A 20,435-nucleotide genomic window follows, 5' to 3' on the forward strand; every position below is an offset into this window, starting at 1 on the left:
TAGGTGTCCATGTGTCCTAGGGTCTACTGTAGGTGTTCATGTGTCCTAGAGTCTACTGTAGGTGTCCATGTGTCCTAGAGTCTACTGTAGGTGTCCATATGTCCTAGGGTCTACTGTAGGTCTCCATGTGTCCTAGGGTCTACTGTAGGTGTCCATGTGTCCTAGGGTCTACTGTAGGTCTCCATGTGTCCATGTGTCCTAGGGTCTACTGTAGGTCTCCATGTGTCCTAGGGTCTACTGTAGGTCTCCATGTGTCCTAGGGTCTACTGTAGGTCTCCATGTGTCCATGTGTCCTAGGGTCTACTGTAGGTCTCCATGTGTCCTAGGGTCTACTGTAGGTCTCCATGTCCTAGGGTCTACTGTAGGTCTCCATGTCCTAGGGTCTACTGTAGGTCTCCATGTGTCCTAGGGTCTACTGTAGGTCTCCATGTGTCCTAGAGTCTACTGTAGGTCTCCATGTGTCCTAGGGTCTACTGTAGGTGTCCATGTGTCCTAGAGTCTACTGTAGGTCTCCATGTGTCCATGTGTCCTAGGGTCTACTGTAGGTCTCCATGTGTCCTAGGGTCTACTGTAGGTCTCCATGTGTCCTAGGGTCTACTGTAGGTGTCCATGTGTCCTAGTGTCTACTGTAGGTCTCCATGTGTCCATGTGTCCTAGGGTCTACTGTAGGTGTCCATGTGTCCTAGAGTCTACTGTAGGTCTCCATGTGTCCTAGGGTCTACTGTAGGTCTCCATGTGTCCTAGGGTCTACTGTAGGTCTCCATGTGTCCTAGGGTCTACTGTAGGTCTCCATGTGTCCTAGGGTCTACTGTAGGTCTCCATGTGTCCTAGGGTCTACTGTAGGTCTCCATGTGTCCTAGGGTCTACTGTAGGTCTCCATGTGTCCTAGGGTCTACTGTAGGTCTCCATGTCCTAGGGTCTACTGTAGGTCTCCATGTGTCCTAGGGTCTACTGTATGTCTCCATGTGTCCTAGAGTCTATTGTAGGTCTCCATGTGTCCTAGGGTCTACTGTAGGTCTCCATGTGTCCTAGGGTCTACTGTAGGTGTCCATGTGTCCTAGGGTCTACTGTAGGTCTCCATGTGTCCTAGGGTCTACTGTAGGTGTCCATGTGTCCTAGGGTCTACTGTAGGTGTCCATGTGTCCTAGGGTCTACTGTAGGTGTCCATGTGTCCTAGGGTCTACTGTAGGTGTCCATGTGTCCTAGGGTCTACTGTATGTCTCCATGTATCCTAGGGTCTACTGTAGGTCTCCATGTGTCCTAGGGTCTACTGTAGGTCTCCATGTGTCCTAGGGTCTACTGTAGGTCTCCATGTGTCCTAGGGTCTACTGTAGGTCTCCATGTGTCCTAGGGTCTACAGTGTTTTACCATCAGACACACACACAGACAGACACACACACACACACACAAACACACACACACACACACACACAGGCATACACACACACACATCAAAGTATCACGTTTCCACCCAGTGTTCTTGAATTGTATTTATTTAATGATTCCATTTTTCATAAGAACTTGATAGAAAACAAAGTGAGACTACTCTTAACCATTTACCAATGTCCATCAATCAACTTTAAATCACCATCAAGATACAACTACATTGGCAATAGACAAACGCTTCCCTGTACACGCTATCCACTGGACAGCCCCCCTGTCATCAATGCCAATGGGAGAAAAAAAACACTACTTTTAACAGCCAAACGACATTTCCATGTAAAAAAAAAAAAAAAAAAAGTGTAGTCGTCTCTCCTGTTTTACCCTCTCCGTCCTCCTCGTGCCAAAACAACACATTGAACATTGCAAGCTCATTACTATGCATAATTGGCAAACAATATATATAAAAAAAACAGTCCCAATGTTTATTTTCTTATTTTTTTGTCCATCGTTGATAAAAGAATATAAAATAATAAAAAAAGATGTATGTTTTTATCATTTGTTCAAAGGTTGTGTCTGAGTGTATTAAAATAGATTTATATTTAAACACTGCACAGTTTCTCCCGGAGGATTCTGGGTGATGTAGTCTGGGATACCTCTTGATGGGGATAATGGATGAAGGGCACACTGTGGAGGTGGTAGAAGCTGCTTCACTAAAAACCTCTGATCTGGAGTCATGTTATGTTATGTATTCTGTATTCTCCTAATGTTACAGTTAGGTTGAGCCTGATCCTAGATCTGTGGGGTTGAACTTCTACCTTGATGCAACATGATATGGCACCAGGCTTTCAGCCCCCTCTCTTGGGGATTCGATTCCCGTCAGAGTGGTAGACCGTGTGCTGTGCAGATGCTCGTCTCTGTCACGCTCTGTCGTGATATTCCATGTTGGACGAGGCAGAGCTCATGATATGTATTGAATGTTGGACAAGACAAGACTAAGGAATGGTAAAGCCCTATTAGAAAGAAAGAGACAGACAAACAGACAGACAGACAGACAGACAGACAGACAGACAGACAGACAGACAGATCAGTAGATGGCTGGACGGACGGACGGACGAATCAGTAGATTGATAGACAGCCCATACAAACTACTACTCGGGTTTCAGTTGCATCTTTTAAAGATCTTGGTTGTGAACTTGGTATGGATGTCCTCAGTGTGTTTTGAGGCTTGGTATGGATGTCCTCAGTGTGTTTTGAGGCTTGGTATGGATGTCCTCAGTGTGTTTTGAGGCTTGGTATGGATGTCCTCAGTGTGTTTTGAGGCTTGGTATGGATGTCCTCAGTGTGTTTTGAGGCTTGGTTTCGATGACAGTTGGATCAGTCCTCTCTATAGTCCTAGCGCTGTCAACAACTCCTGCCCAAAGTGTTCTACACTACATCATAGATTCCGGTCTCTGTGTAGAAAACAAGTATTTTTATTCGATATGTATTGGTATTGGTGGTCTCTTCTAATTATTGCATTTACCTTCTCATTTGATCAGTTTGGTTCAAACACAAATACAGATTGTAATATGTTGTCCTCTCTTCAGAGTGATATATTTTCTCTCGATTCCCATTGTTTGTTTTTTGTTCCTCAATGTGTCATTTTAGAATAGAGGGATCCCACAACACAGCACTGATTTGATCCTCAGGAACCCCCCCCCCCCCCCCAACTAGAGAAGTCTAATTAGAGATCAACACTGAACTGTTGCAGAGTGATATGACAGTTCTCTCCCCCCCCTAACTAGAGAAGTCTAACTAGAGATCAACACTGAACTGTTGCAGAGTGATATGACAGTTCTCCCCCCCCCCCCTAACTAGAGAAGTCTAACTAGAGATCAACACTGAACTATTGCAGAGTGATATGACAGTTCTCTCCCCCCCCAACTAGAGAAGTCTAACTAGAGATCAACACTGAACTGTTGCAGATTGATATGACAGTTCTCCCCCCAACTAGAGAAGTCTAATTAGAGATCAAGACTGAACTGTTGCAGAGTGATATGACAGTTCTCCCCCCAACTAGAGAAGTCTAATTAGAGATCAAGACTGAACTGTTGCAGAGTGATATGACAGTTCTCCCCCCTAACTAGAGAAGTCTAACTAGAGATCAACACTGAACTGTTGCAGATTGATATGACAGTTCTCTCCCCCCCCCCATTCACTAGTGGTTTGATTGTTTATAAGAAACCCTGGTTGGATCTAGTTGTTCTCGAGGCAGTGTTCATTTTGTACCTTCTAGCGGACTAGAAAACAGTTCATTTTGTACCTATCTAACAGACAGGAAACAGAACAATAGAAACAGTTGAAATCAGCAGGCTCTTCAAATGTCAAGTCATCATAACGAACATCATCTAGAGTTTTAAAAAAATCAAATAGTGTGAAAACGACAAAATATATATTTTTAAATATACAAAACCAGGCAGGGATACAAAAGCATGCCAGACATATTTGATACGTACACAGGATTTCCCAGTACTAAATGTAATGTTTTTTTGGCATATTTTCTATAGTGGTGAAAAGAAAAGGATTAAAATGGTTTGGATCACACAACGACAGGATGGTTCAAAATGGCCGCTTCTGACTTGTTGTTGGTGTGAATCCCGTAACAGTAACATGGAGAAGGACCTGGGATAATTATACAACCTATATACAACGAGAACATCCCTTCCATCAATACTCCTCAATACTCAAACTAAGTCATCAACAGCATGAAAATACTCAACTCTCCTCTAGAAAGACTAAATTCTGTAGTTGTCTATAAATACCTTTTTTCTCTCTTTAAACTATACTAATACTGAGAGAGAAAAAAGTGATTCTCTTGTTTTTTGTTTTTGAAGGCTTGTATGTTTTTTCCCCGTACATACACAATGAAAACTTCTCTCCCTTTTCCCCCTTAATCACCTGATAATTATGGCAAATGTTGTTCACAGAGACCTACTCTGATTTATAGCAGTACAGTCCTTTGTTCCCACTTCTTCATATCCTTCCATTGTTCATTTGTAACTATGCTAGCGTTGTCTCTCTCTCTATATGCAGAACAAATATTATACCAGTTTATAAAATAAAAAAAATCTAAAATATTTTTCGGCCACACAGAAAATACCTATTTAATTTGCAGCACTGTGATCTAGCTTCTTTACAGTCAGAGTAAATACATTAAGGCCAAGAAACATTAATAATTACAATAATAAATACAAAAAAAAAAAAAAACTATAAATAAAATAAATCTCGTAAGCACTGTAGGTGTTGGGTTTAAAAAATACTTATCATGAAATGTAGTGAAAAGGAAGATGTGTTTTCTTGTGTGTTTCTCGTTCGTCCCCCTCCAGCTCTTCAACCGTTCACTGATATTCAATGGTTTCAATGGAGTCTCTGACCTCTTCTTCTTCTAAAAAACCCTCCGCTGTCTTCAATGTCTCTGTGACAGGTGGCCACGTGGCATGGATACTTCGATGAGTCCCAAATGGCACCCTATTCCCTATAGAGTGCACTACTTTAGACCAAAGCCCTAATTCCCCCCTATATAGTGCACTACTGTAGACCAGAGCCCTATTCCCTATATAGTGCACTACTTTAGACCAGAGCCCCATTCCCTATAGAGTGCACTACTTTAGACCAGACCCCTATTCCCTATATAGTGCACTACTTTAGACCAGAGCCCCTTTCCCTATATAGTACACTACTTTAGACCAAAGCCCTATTCCCCTCTATATAGTGCACTACTTTAGACCAGAGCCCTATTCCCCCCTAAATAGTGCACTACTTTAGACCAGAGCCCTATTCCCTATATAGTGCACTACGTTAGACCAGAGCCCTATTCCCCTCTATATAGTGCACTACTGTAGACCAGAGCCCTATTCCCTATATAGTGCACTACGTTAGACCAGAGCCCCATTCCCTATAGAGTGTACTACTTTAGACCAGAGCCCCATTCCCTATAGAGTGTACTACTTTAGACCAGAGCCCCATTCCCTATATAGTGCACTACTTTAGACAACAGCCCTATTCCCTATATAGTGCACTACTTTAGACCAGAGCCCCATTGCCTATAGAGTGCACTACTTTAGACCAGACCCCTATTCCCTATATAGTGCACTACTTTAGACCAGAGCCCTATTCCCTATATAGTGCACTACGTTAGACCAGACCCCTATTCCCTATATAGTGCACTACTTTAGACCAGAGCCCTATTCCCTATATAGTACACTACTTTAGACCAGAGCCCTATACCCTATATAGTGCACTACTTTAGACCAGAGCCCCATTCCCTATATAGTACACTACTTTAGACCAGAGCCCTATTCCCTATATAGTACACTACTTTAGACCAGAGCCCTATTCCCTATATAGTACACTACTATAGACCAGAGCCCTATTCCCTATATAGTACACTACTATAGACCAGAGCCCTATTCCCTATATAATACACTACTATAGACCAGAGCCCTATTCCCTATATAATACACTACTATAGACCAGGGCTCTGATGTCAAATGGACATGTCTTTGAAACTTCCCCTATGGGTCCGTTTATTAAAAGTTCTACACTATATAGGGAATAGAGTGCCATTTGTGGCACAGCCTTGGACTGTGAACTGTGGCCCCCTGGTGGGCCAGGGTGGTACTACTAGAGCTCAGACATTGCCCTGAGCATGTGTCTGAGACTGTGGCATGACCAGAGCCTTCTGCTGCAGTAGCATAGACGGTCCAGCAGGGGGCACTGTGTGTGTGGCGGCGGGTTTGATCCAGGGCAGGGAGAGCAGGGACACTCCGGTGGTGGTGGCGGTGGCTGTCATGGTAACCTGGATCATCTGGTCTCTTTGGATCAGACGAATCAGAGCCTTGAGACGCTCCAGGGAGGACTGGGTGTCCCTCTGTTGACCAATCAGACGCTCCCGCACGTCCATCACCTTCTGCTGGGACAGAGACACAGGAACATAAACATGTGAGTACTGACGAAGACATCTGACTAGTTAGTAGCAGTCTGCTTCACTGTTGAGCTCCATCTGGCTAGTTAGTAGCAGTCTGCTTCACTGTTGAGCTCCATCTGGCTAGTTAGTAGCAGTCTGCTTCACTGTTGAGCTCCTTCTGGCTAGTTAGTTAGCAGTCTGCTTCACTGTTGAGCTCCATCTGACTAGTTAGTAGCAGTCTGCCTCACTGTTGAGCTCCATCTGGCTAGTTAGTAGCAGTCTGCTTCACTGTTGAGCTCCATCTGACTAGTTAGTAGCAGTCTGCTTCACTGTTGATCTGGCTAGTTAGTAGCAGTCTGCTTCACTGTTGAGCTCCATCTGGCTAGTTAGTTAGCAGTCTGCTTCACTGTTGAGCTCCATCTGACTAGTTAGTAGCAGTCTGCTTCACTGTTGAGCTACATCTGGCTAGTTAGTAGCAGTCTGCTTCACTGTTGATCTGACTAGTTAGTAGCAGTCTGCTTCACTGTTGATCTGACTAGTTAGGTAGCAGTCTGCTTCACTGTTGATCTGACTAGTTAGTTAGCAGTCTGCTTCACTGTAGATCTGGCTAGTTAGTAGCAGTCTGCTTCACTGTTGATCTGACTAGTTAGTAGCAGTCTGCTTCACTGTTGAGCTCCTTCTGACTAGTTAGTAGCAGTCTGCTTCACTGTTGAGCTCCATCTGGCTAGTTAGTAGCAGTCTGCTTCACTGTTGAGCTCCTTCTGGCTAGTTAGTTAGCAGTCTGCTTCACTGTTGCGCTCCTTCTGGCTAGTTAGTTAGCAGTCTGCTTCACTGTTGAGCTCCATCTGGCTAGTTAGTAGCAGTCTGCTTCACTGTTGAGCTCCATCTGACTAGTTAGTTAGCAGTCTGCTTCACTGTTGATCTGGCTAGTTAGTAGCAGTCTGCTTCACTGTTGATCTGACTAGTTAGTAGCAGTCTGCTTCACTGCTGAGCTCCTTCTGACTAGTTAGTAGCAGTCTGCTTCACTGTTGAGCTCCATCTGGCTAGTTAGTAGCAGTCTGCTTCACTGTTGAGCTCCTTCTGACTAGTTAGTAGCAGTCTGCTTCACTGTTGAGCTCCATCTGGCTAGTTAGTAGCAGTCTGCTTCACTGTTGAGCTCCTTCTGGCTAGTTAGTTAGCAGTCTGCTTCACTGTTGCGCTCCTTCTGGCTAGTTAGTTAGCAGTCTGCTTCACTGTTGAGCTCCATCTGGCTAGTTAGTAGCAGTCTGCTTCACTGTTGAGCTCCATCTGGCTAGTTAGTTAGCAGTCTGCTTCACTGTTGAGCTCCATCTGGCTAGTTAGTAGCAGTCTGCTTCACTGTTGAGCTCCTTCTGGCTAGTTAGTTAGCAGTCTGCTTCACTGTTGCGCTCCTTCTGGCTAGTTAGTTAGCAGTCTGCTTCACTGTTGAGCTCCATCTGGCTAGTTAGTAGCAGTCTGCTTCACTGTTGAGCTCCATCTGGCTAGTTAGTTAGCAGTCTGCTTCACTGTTGAGCTCCATCTGGCTAGTTAGTAGCAGTCTGCTTCACTGTTGAGCTCCATCTGGCTAGTTAGTTAGCAGTCTGCTTCACTGTTGAACTCCATCTGGCTAGTTAGTTAGCAGTCTGCTTCACTGTTGAGCTCCATCTGACTAGTTAGTTAGCAGTCTGCTTCACTGTTGATCTCCATCTGACTAGTTAGTTAGCAGTCTGCTTCACTGTTGAGCTCCTTCTGGCTAGTTAGTAGCAGTCTGCTTCACTGTTTAGCTCCATCTGGCTAGTTAGTAGCAGTCTGCTTCACTGTTGAGTTCCTTCTGGCTAGTTAGTTAGCAGTCTGCTTCACTGTTGAGCTCCTTCTGGCTAGTTAGTTAGCAGTCTGCTTCACTGTTGAGCTCCATCTGACTAGTTAGTAGCAGTCTGCTTCACTGTTGAGCTACATCTGGCTAGTTAGTAGCAGTCTGCTTCACTGTTGAGCTCCATCTGACTAGTTAGTAGCAGTCTGCTTCACTGTTGATCTGACTAGTTAGTAGCAGTCTGCTTCACTGTTGATCTGACTAGTTAGGTAGCAGTCTGCTTCACTGTTGATCTGACTAGTTAGTTAGCAGTCTGCCTCACTGTTGATCTGGCTAGTTAGTAGCAGTCTGCTTCACTGTTGATCTGACTAGTTAGTAGCAGTCTGCTTCACTGTTGAGCTCCTTCTGACTAGTTAGTAGCAGTCTGCTTCACTGTTGAGCTCCATCTGGCTAGTTAGTAGCAGTCTGCTTCACTGTTGAGCTCCTTCTGGCTAGTTAGTTAGCAGTCTGCTTCACTGTTGCGCTCCTTCTGGCTAGTTAGTTAGCAGTCTGCTTCACTGTTGAGCTCCATCTGGCTAGTTAGTAGCAGTCTGCTTCACTGTTGAGCTCCATCTGACTAGTTAGTTAGCAGTCTGCTTCACTGTTGATCTGGCTAGTTAGTAGCAGTCTGCTTCACTGTTGATCTGACTAGTTAGTAGCAGTCTGCTTCACTGTTGAGCTCCTTCTGACTAGTTAGTAGCAGTCTGCTTCACTGTTGAGCTCCATCTGGCTAGTTAGTAGCAGTCTGCTTCACTGTTGAGCTCCATCTGGCTAGTTAGTAGCAGTCTTCTTCACTGTTTAGCTCCATCTGGCTAGTTAGTAGCAGTCTGCTTCACTGTTGAGCTCCTTCTGGCTAGTTAGTTAGCAGTCTGCATCACTGTTGATCTCCATCTGGCTAGTTAGTTAGCAGTCTGCTTCACTGTTGAGCTCCATCTGGCTAGTTAGTAGCAGTCTGCTTCACTGTTGAGCTCCATCTGACTAGTTAGTAGCAGTCTGCTTCACTGTTGATCTGGCTAGTTAGTAGCAGTCTGCTTCACTGTTGAGCTCCATCTGGCTAGTTAGTTAGCAGTCTGCTTCACTGTTGAGCTCCATCTGACTAGTTAGTAGCAGTCTGCTTCACTGTTGAGCTACATCTGGCTAGTTAGTAGCAGTCTGCTTCACTGTTGATCTGACTAGTTAGTAGCAGTCTGCTTCACTGTTGATCTGACTAGTTAGGTAGCAGTCTGCTTCACTGTTGATCTGACTAGTTAGTTAGCAGTCTGCTTCACTGTAGATCTGGCTAGTTAGTAGCAGTCTGCTTCACTGTTGATCTGACTAGTTAGTAGCAGTCTGCTTCACTGTTGAGCTCCTTCTGACTAGTTAGTAGCAGTCTGCTTCACTGTTGAGCTCCATCTGGCTAGTTAGTAGCAGTCTGCTTCACTGTTGAGCTCCTTCTGGCTAGTTAGTTAGCAGTCTGCTTCACTGTTGCGCTCCTTCTGGCTAGTTAGTTAGCAGTCTGCTTCACTGTTGAGCTCCATCTGGCTAGTTAGTAGCAGTCTGCTTCACTGTTGAGCTCCATCTGACTAGTTAGTTAGCAGTCTGCTTCACTGTTGATCTGGCTAGTTAGTAGCAGTCTGCTTCACTGTTGATCTGACTAGTTAGTAGCAGTCTGCTTCACTGCTGAGCTCCTTCTGACTAGTTAGTAGCAGTCTGCTTCACTGTTGAGCTCCATCTGGCTAGTTAGTAGCAGTCTGCTTCACTGTTGAGCTCCTTCTGACTAGTTAGTAGCAGTCTGCTTCACTGTTGAGCTCCATCTGGCTAGTTAGTAGCAGTCTGCTTCACTGTTGAGCTCCTTCTGGCTAGTTAGTTAGCAGTCTGCTTCACTGTTGCGCTCCTTCTGGCTAGTTAGTTAGCAGTCTGCTTCACTGTTGAGCTCCATCTGGCTAGTTAGTAGCAGTCTGCTTCACTGTTGAGCTCCATCTGGCTAGTTAGTTAGCAGTCTGCTTCACTGTTGAGCTCCATCTGGCTAGTTAGTAGCAGTCTGCTTCACTGTTGAGCTCCTTCTGGCTAGTTAGTTAGCAGTCTGCTTCACTGTTGCGCTCCTTCTGGCTAGTTAGTTAGCAGTCTGCTTCACTGTTGAGCTCCATCTGGCTAGTTAGTAGCAGTCTGCTTCACTGTTGAGCTCCATCTGGCTAGTTAGTTAGCAGTCTGCTTCACTGTTGAGCTCCATCTGGCTAGTTAGTAGCAGTCTGCTTCACTGTTGAGCTCCATCTGGCTAGTTAGTTAGCAGTCTGCTTCACTGTTGAACTCCATCTGGCTAGTTAGTTAGCAGTCTGCTTCACTGTTGAGCTCCATCTGACTAGTTAGTTAGCAGTCTGCTTCACTGTTGATCTCCATCTGACTAGTTAGTTAGCAGTCTGCTTCACTGTTGAGCTCCTTCTGGCTAGTTAGTAGCAGTCTGCTTCACTGTTTAGCTCCATCTGGCTAGTTAGTAGCAGTCTGCTTCACTGTTGAGTTCCTTCTGGCTAGTTAGTTAGCAGTCTGCTTCACTGTTGAGCTCCTTCTGGCTAGTTAGTTAGCAGTCTGCTTCACTGTTGAGCTCCATCTGACTAGTTAGTAGCAGTCTGCTTCACTGTTGAGCTACATCTGGCTAGTTAGTAGCAGTCTGCTTCACTGTTGAGCTCCATCTGACTAGTTAGTAGCAGTCTGCTTCACTGTTGATCTGACTAGTTAGTAGCAGTCTGCTTCACTGTTGATCTGACTAGTTAGGTAGCAGTCTGCTTCACTGTTGATCTGACTAGTTAGTTAGCAGTCTGCCTCACTGTTGATCTGGCTAGTTAGTAGCAGTCTGCTTCACTGTTGATCTGACTAGTTAGTAGCAGTCTGCTTCACTGTTGAGCTCCTTCTGACTAGTTAGTAGCAGTCTGCTTCACTGTTGAGCTCCATCTGGCTAGTTAGTAGCAGTCTGCTTCACTGTTGAGCTCCTTCTGGCTAGTTAGTTAGCAGTCTGCTTCACTGTTGAGCTCCTTCTGGCTAGTTAGTTAGCAGTCTGCTTCACTGTTGAGCTCCATCTGGCTAGTTAGTAGCAGTCTGCTTCACTGTTGAGCTCCATCTGACTAGTTAGTTAGCAGTCTGCTTCACTGTTGATCTGGCTAGTTAGTAGCAGTCTGCTTCACTGTTGATCTGACTAGTTAGTAGCAGTCTGCTTCACTGTTGAGCTCCTTCTGACTAGTTAGTAGCAGTCTGCTTCACTGTTGAGCTCCATCTGGCTAGTTAGTAGCAGTCTGCTTCACTGTTGAGCTCCATCTGGCTAGTTAGTAGCAGTCTTCTTCACTGTTTAGCTCCATCTGGCTAGTTAGTAGCAGTCTGCTTCACTGTTGAGCTCCTTCTGGCTAGTTAGTTAGCAGTCTGCATCACTGTTGATCTCCATCTGGCTAGTTAGTTAGCAGTCTGCTTCACTGTTGAGCTCCATCTGGCTAGTTAGTAGCAGTCTGCTTCACTGTTGAGCTCCATCTGGCTAGTTAATTAGCAGTCTGCTTCACTGTTGAGCTCCATCTGGCTAGTTAGTTAGCAGTCTGCTTCACTGTTGAGCTCCATCTGACTAGTTAGTTAGCAGTCTGCTTCACTGTTGATCTCCATCTGACTAGTTAGTTAGCAGTCTGCTTCACTGTTTAGCTCCATCTGGCTAGTTAGTAGCAGTCTGCTTCACTGTTTAGCTCCATCTGGCTAGTTAGTAGCAGTCTGCTTCACTGTTTAGCTCCATCTGGCTAGTTAGTAGCAGTCTGCTTCACTGTTGAGCTCCTTCTGGCTAGTTAGTAGCAGTCTGCTTCACTGTTGAGCTCCATCTGACTAGCTAGTTTGCAGTCTGCTTCACTGTTGAGCTCCTTCTGACTAGTTAGTAGCAGTCTGCTTCACTGTTGAGCTCCATCTGGCTAGTTAGTAGCAGTCTGCTTCACTGTTGAGCTCCTTCTGGCTAGTTAGTTAGCAGTCTGCTTCACTGTTGCGCTCCTTCTGGCTAGTTAGTTAGCAGTCTGCTTCACTGTTGAGCTCCATCTGGCTAGTTAGTAGCAGTCTGCTTCACTGTTGAGCTCCATCTGGCTAGTTAGTTAGCAGTCTGCTTCACTGTTGAGCTCCATCTGGCTAGTTAGTAGCAGTCTGCTTCACTGTTGAGCTCCTTCTGGCTAGTTAGTTAGCAGTCTGCTTCACTGTTGCGCTCCTTCTGGCTAGTTAGTTAGCAGTCTGCTTCACTGTTGAGCTCCATCTGGCTAGTTAGTAGCAGTCTGCTTCACTGTTGAGCTCCATCTGGCTAGTTAGTTAGCAGTCTGCTTCACTGTTGAGCTCCATCTGGCTAGTTAGTAGCAGTCTGCTTCACTGTTGAGCTCCATCTGGCTAGTTAGTTAGCAGTCTGCTTCACTGTTGAACTCCATCTGGCTAGTTAGTTAGCAGTCTGCTTCACTGTTGAGCTCCATCTGACTAGTTAGTTAGCAGTCTGCTTCACTGTTGATCTCCATCTGACTAGTTAGTTAGCAGTCTGCTTCACTGTTGAGCTCCTTCTGGCTAGTTAGTAGCAGTCTGCTTCACTGTTTAGCTCCATCTGGCTAGTTAGTAGCAGTCTGCTTCACTGTTGAGTTCCTTCTGGCTAGTTAGTTAGCAGTCTGCTTCACTGTTGAGCTCCTTCTGGCTAGTTAGTTAGCAGTCTGCTTCACTGTTGAGCTCCATCTGACTAGTTAGTAGCAGTCTGCTTCACTGTTGAGCTACATCTGGCTAGTTAGTAGCAGTCTGCTTCACTGTTGAGCTCCATCTGACTAGTTAGTAGCAGTCTGCTTCACTGTTGATCTGACTAGTTAGTAGCAGTCTGCTTCACTGTTGATCTGACTAGTTAGGTAGCAGTCTGCTTCACTGTTGATCTGACTAGTTAGTTAGCAGTCTGCCTCACTGTTGATCTGGCTAGTTAGTAGCAGTCTGCTTCACTGTTGATCTGACTAGTTAGTAGCAGTCTGCTTCACTGTTGAGCTCCTTCTGACTAGTTAGTAGCAGTCTGCTTCACTGTTGAGCTCCATCTGGCTAGTTAGTAGCAGTCTGCTTCACTGTTGAGCTCCTTCTGGCTAGTTAGTTAGCAGTCTGCTTCACTGTTGAGCTCCTTCTGGCTAGTTAGTTAGCAGTCTGCTTCACTGTTGAGCTCCATCTGGCTAGTTAGTAGCAGTCTGCTTCACTGTTGAGCTCCATCTGACTAGTTAGTTAGCAGTCTGCTTCACTGTTGATCTGGCTAGTTAGTAGCAGTCTGCTTCACTGTTGATCTGACTAGTTAGTAGCAGTCTGCTTCACTGTTGAGCTCCTTCTGACTAGTTAGTAGCAGTCTGCTTCACTGTTGAGCTCCATCTGGCTAGTTAGTAGCAGTCTGCTTCACTGTTGAGCTCCATCTGGCTAGTTAGTAGCAGTCTTCTTCACTGTTTAGCTCCATCTGGCTAGTTAGTAGCAGTCTGCTTCACTGTTGAGCTCCTTCTGGCTAGTTAGTTAGCAGTCTGCATCACTGTTGATCTCCATCTGGCTAGTTAGTTAGCAGTCTGCTTCACTGTTGAGCTCCATCTGGCTAGTTAGTAGCAGTCTGCTTCACTGTTGAGCTCCATCTGGCTAGTTAATTAGCAGTCTGCTTCACTGTTGAGCTCCATCTGGCTAGTTAGTTAGCAGTCTGCTTCACTGTTGAGCTCCATCTGACTAGTTAGTTAGCAGTCTGCTTCACTGTTGATCTCCATCTGACTAGTTAGTTAGCAGTCTGCTTCACTGTTTAGCTCCATCTGGCTAGTTAGTAGCAGTCTGCTTCACTGTTTAGCTCCATCTGGCTAGTTAGTAGCAGTCTGCTTCACTGTTTAGCTCCATCTGGCTAGTTAGTAGCAGTCTGCTTCACTGTTGAGCTCCTTCTGGCTAGTTAGTAGCAGTCTGCTTCACTGTTGAGCTCCATCTGACTAGCTAGTTTGCAGTCTGCTTCACTGTTGAGCTCCTTCTGGCTAGTTAGTTAGCAGTCTGCTTCACTGTTGAGCTCCATCTGACTAGTTAGTTAGCAGTCTGCTTCACTGTTGAGCTCCATCTGACTAGTTAGTTAGCAGTCTGCTTCACTGTTGAGCTCCTTCTGGCTAGTTAGTTAGCAGTCTGCTTCACTGTTGAGCTCCATCTGACTAGTTAGTTAGCAGTCTGCTTCACTGTTGAGCTCCTTCTGGCTAGTTAGTTAGCAGTCTGCTTCACTGTTGAGCTCCATCTGACTAGTTAGTTAGCAGTCTGCTTCACTGTTGAGCTCCATCTGACTAGTTAGTTAGCAGTCTGCTTCACTGTTGAGCTCCATCTGACTAGTTAGTTAGCAGTCTGCTTCACTGTTGAGCTCCTGGTCTCAATGGAAATCACTACGTTCCCGTCCCAACACAATAATCAGAGAGGAACGAGGCGAAGCGAGAGGATCCACTCCCGTCAAAATCTGTCCATGTGGGAATACAGTGAGCAGACCGATAAGCAGACCACCTGCCTTCCCACCTTCGGGTCAACGCCTCTCATTGTTAGGGTGGAGACCATCTCAACATTATATGCAGGATCTCTGCTGTAATTCAATCAAACTTGCAGTGTGGTAAAACCATATTCTAGGTATGAGTGAGGGATTAATCTAGTCTAGTGTACATATTGCGTGTTTGTTGGTGTTGGGTCAAGGTCATGAGGGACGATGAGGGGCTTGCTGAGCTTCTGGTCCTGCTGTACTGTGTTGTGAGTGTATCAGGGGTCAGAGGTCATACCGTGAGAGACGTGCTGAGCTTCTGGTCCTGCTGTACTGTGTTGTGAGTGTATCAGGGGTCAGAGGTCATACCGTGAGGGACTTGCTGAGCTTCTGGTCCTGCTGTACTGTGTTGTGAGTGTGTCAGGGGTCAGAAGTCATACTGTGAGGGACTTGTTGGTCCTGCTGTACTGTGTTGTGAGTGTGTCAGGTGTCAGAGGTCATACCGTGAGGGACGTGCTGAGTTGCTGATCCTGCTGTACTGTGTTGTCAGGTGTCAGAGGTCATACCGTGAGGGACTTGCTGAGCTTCTGGTCCTGCTGTACTGTGATGTGAGTGTGTCAGGGGTCAGTAGTCATACTGTGAGGGACTTGTTGGTCCTGCTGTACTGTGTTGTTAGTGTGTCAGGGGTCAGAGGTCATACCGTGAGAGGCGTGCTGTGATGCTGATCCTGCTGTACTGTGTTGTCAGGGGTCAGAGGTCATACCGTGAGGGACTTGCTGAGCTTCTGGTCCTGCTGTACTGTGTTGTGAGTGTGTCAGGGGTCAGTAGTCATACTGTGAGGGACTTGTTGGTCCTGCTGTACTGTGTTGTGAGTGTGTCAGGGGTCAGAGGTCATACCGTGAGGGACTTGCTGAGTTGCTGATCCTGTTCCTCCAGGTGAGCACACTCCTTCTTCAGCTCTACATTCCTCCTGAGCAGACTCCTCTTCTCCCCCTCTCTCACTAAACACACAATACACCTAGTATTAACACAGCATAACACACAATACACCTAGCATTAACACAGCATAACACACACACCTAGCATTAACACAGCATAACACACACACCTAGCATTAACACAGCATAACAAACACACCTAGCATTAACACAGCATAACACACACACCTAGCATTAACACAGCATAACACACACACCTAGCATTAACACAGCATAACACACACACACACCTAGCATTAACACAGCATAACACACACACCTAGCATTAACACAGCATAACACACACACCTAGCATTAACACAGCATAACACACACACCTAGCATTAACACAGCATAACACACACACCTAGCATTAACACAGCATAACACACACACCTAGCATTAACACAGCATAACACACACACCTAGCATTAACACAGCATAACACACACACCTAGCATTAACACAGCATAACACACACACCTAGCATTAACACAGCATAACACACACACCTAGCATTAACACAGCATAACACACACACCTAGCATTAACACAGCATAACACACACACCTAGCATTAACACAGCATAACACACACACCTAGTATTAACACAGCATAACACACACACCTAGTATTAACACAGCATAACACACACACCTAGTATTAACACAGCATAACACACACACCTAGCATTAACACAGCATAACACACACACCTAGCATTAACACAGCATAACACACACACCTAGTATTAACACAGCATAACACACACACCTAGCATTAACACAGCATAACACACAATACACCTAGCATTAACACAGCATAACACACACACCTAGCATTAACACAGCATAACACACACACCTAGCATTAACACAGCATAACACACACACCCTAGCATTAACACAGCATAACACACACACCTAGCATTAACACAGCATAACACACACACATAGCATTAGCACAGCATAACACACACACACACCTAGCATTAACACAGCATAACACACACACCTAGCATTAACACAGCATAACACACACACCTAGCATTAACACAGCACAACACACACACCTAGCATTAACACAGCATAACACACACACCTAGCATTAACACAGCATAACACACACACCTAGCATTAACACAGCATAACACACACACCTAGTATTAACACAGCATAACACACACACCTAGCATTAACACAGCATAACACACAAACCTAGCATTAACACAGCATAACACACACACCTAGCATTAACACAGCATAACACACACACCTAGCATTAACACAGCATAACACACACACCTAGCATTAACACAGCATAACACACACAATACACCTAGCATTAACACAGCATAACACACACACACATAGCATTAACACAGCATAACACACACACATAGCATTAACACAGCATAACACACACACTTAGTATTAACACAGCATAACACACACACCTAGTATTAACACAGCATAACACACACACCTAGCATTAACACAGCATAACACACACACCTAGCATTAACACAGCATAACACACACACCTAGCATTAACACAGCATAACACACACACCTAGCATTAACACAGCATAACACACACACCTAGCATTAACACAGCATAACACACACACCTAGCATTAACACAGCATAACACACACAATACACCTAGCATTAGCACAGCATAACACACAATACACCTAGCATTAACACAGCATAACACACACACCTAGTATTAACACAGCATAACACACACACCTAGCATTAACACAGCATAACACACACACCTAGCATTAACACAGCATAACACACACACCTAGCTTTAACACAGCATAACACACACAATACACCTAGCATTAACACAGCATAACACACAATACACCTAGCATTAACACAGCATAACACACACACCTAGCTTTAACACAGCATAACACACACACCTTGCATTAACACAGCATAACACACACACCTAGTATTAACACAGCATAACACACACACCTAGCATTAACACAGCATAACACACACACCTAGCATTAACACAGCATAACACACACACCTAGCATTAACACAGCATAACACACACACACCTAGCATTAACACAGCATAACACACAATACACCTAGCATTAACACAGCATAACACACAATACACCTAGCATTAACACAGCATAACACACAATACACCTAGCATTAACACAGCATAACACACACACCTAGCATTAACACAGCATAACACACACACCTAGCATTAACACAGCATAACACACACACCTAGCATTAACACAGCATAACACACACACCTAGCATTAACACAGCATAACACACACACCTAGCATTAACACAGCATAACACACACACCTAGCATTAACACAGCATAACACACACACCTAGCATTAACACAGCATAACACACACACCTAGCATTAACACAGCATAACACACACACCTAGCATTAACACAGCATAACACACACACCTAGCATTAACACAGCATAACACACAATACACCTAGCATTAACACAGCATAACACACACACCTAGCATTAACACAGCATAACACACACACCTAGCATTAACACAGCATAACACACACACCTAGCATTAACACAGCATAACACACACACCTAGCATTAACACAGCATAACACACACACCTAGCATTAACACAGCATAACACACACACCTAGCATTAACACAGCATAACACACACACCTAGCATTAACACAGAATAACACACAATACACCTAGCATTAACACAGCATAACACACACACCTAGCATTAACACAGCATAACACACACACCTAGCATTAACACAACATAACACACACACACACACACCTAGCATTAACACAGCATAACACACACACACACACCTAGTGTTAACACAGCATAACACAGACAATACACCTAGTATTAACACAGCGTAACACACACACACCTAGTATTAACACAGCATAACACACACACACACCTAGCATTAAACACAGCATAACACACACACCTAGTATTAACACAGCATAACACACACACCTAGTATTAACACAGCATAACACACAAATACACCTAGTATTAACACAGCATAACACACACACCTAGTATTAACACAGCATAACACACACACCTAGTATTAACACAGTATAACACACACAATACACCTAGTATTAACACAGCATAACACACACACCTAGCATTAACACAGCATAACACAGACAATACACCTAGTATTAACACAGCATAACACACACACCTAGTATTAACACAGCATAACACACAAATACACCTAGTATTAACACAGCATAACACACACACCTAGTATTAACACAGCATAACACACACAATACACCTAGTATTAACACAGCATAACACACACACCTAGCATTAACACAGCATAACACAGACAATACACCTAGTATTAACACAGCATAACACACACACCTAGCATTAACACAGCATAACACACAATACACTTAGTATTAACACAGCATAACACACACACCTAGTATTAACACAGCATAACACACACACCTAGCATTAGCACAGCATAACACACACACCTAGTATTAACACAGCATAACACACAATACACCTAGTATTAACACAGCATAACACACACACACCTAGTATTAACACAGCATAACACACACACCTAGTATTAACACAGCATAACACACACACCTAGCATTAACACAGCATAACACACACACCTAGCATTAACACAGCATAACACACACACCTAGCATTAACACAGCATAACACACACACCTAGTATTAACACAGCATAACATACACACCTAGTATTAACACAGCATAACACACACACCTAGCATTAACACAGCATAACACACAATACACCTAGATTTAACACAGCATAACACACACACACACACCTAGCATTAACACAGCATAACACACACACCTAGCATTAGCACAGCACAACACACACACACACACACACCTAGTATTAACACAGCATAACATACACACCTAGTATTAACACAGCATAACATACACACCTAGTATTAACACAGCATAACACACACACCTAGCATTAACACAGCATAACACACACACACACACACACCTAGCATTAACGCAGCATAACACACACCTAGCATTAACACAGCATAACACACACACCTAGCATTAACACAGCATAACACACACACCTAGTATTAACACAGCATAACACACACACCTAGTATTAACACAGCACAACACACACACCTAGTATTAACACAGCATAACACACAGACCTAGCATTAACACAGCATAACACACACACCTAGTATTAACACAGCATAACACACACACCTAGTATTAACACAGCATAACACACAATACACCTAGCATTAACACAGCATAACACACACACCTAGTATTAACACAGCATAACACACACACCTAGTATTAACACAGCATAACACAGCACAACACACACAATACACCTAGCATTAACACAGAATAACACACACACCTAGTATTAACACAGCATAACACACACACCTAGTATTAACACAGCATAACACACACACACACACACCTAGTATTAACACAGCATAAGACACACACACCTAGTATTAACACAGCATAACACACACACACCTAGTATTAACACAGCATAACACACACACACCTAGTATTAACACAGCACAACACACACACCTAGTATTAACACAGCATAACACACAGACCTAGCATTAACACAGCATAACACACACACCTAGTATTAACACAGCATAACACACACACCTAGCATTAACACAGCATAACACACAATACACCTAGCATTAACACAGCATAACACACACACCTAGTATTAACACAGCATAACACAC

At 44.3% G+C, this 20,435-nt stretch overlaps 1 protein-coding gene across 1 annotated transcript in view; it reads right to left on the minus strand.

The window, feature by feature from the left end:
• Window positions 1-3,797: 3,797 nt before the first annotated feature.
• The window catches only part of LOC135535146 (PHD finger protein 21B-like), a 44,620-nt gene continuing 27,982 nt past the window's right edge, over window positions 3,798-20,435 (minus strand). Inside the window, exons 6-7 of the mRNA XM_064961862.1 lie at window positions 15,529-15,632; window positions 3,798-6,334 (exon numbers count right to left, since the gene is read on the minus strand). Coding sequence (XP_064817934.1) covers window positions 6,053-6,334; window positions 15,529-15,632 — 386 coding nt within the window. The 3' untranslated portion in view covers window positions 3,798-6,052. The remainder of the gene's footprint in view (window positions 6,335-15,528; window positions 15,633-20,435) is intronic.

This window comes from Oncorhynchus masou, unplaced genomic scaffold (genome assembly GCF_036934945.1).
Source record: "Oncorhynchus masou masou isolate Uvic2021 unplaced genomic scaffold, UVic_Omas_1.1 unplaced_scaffold_452, whole genome shotgun sequence".
Lineage (NCBI taxonomy): Eukaryota > Metazoa > Chordata > Actinopteri > Salmoniformes > Salmonidae > Oncorhynchus > Oncorhynchus masou.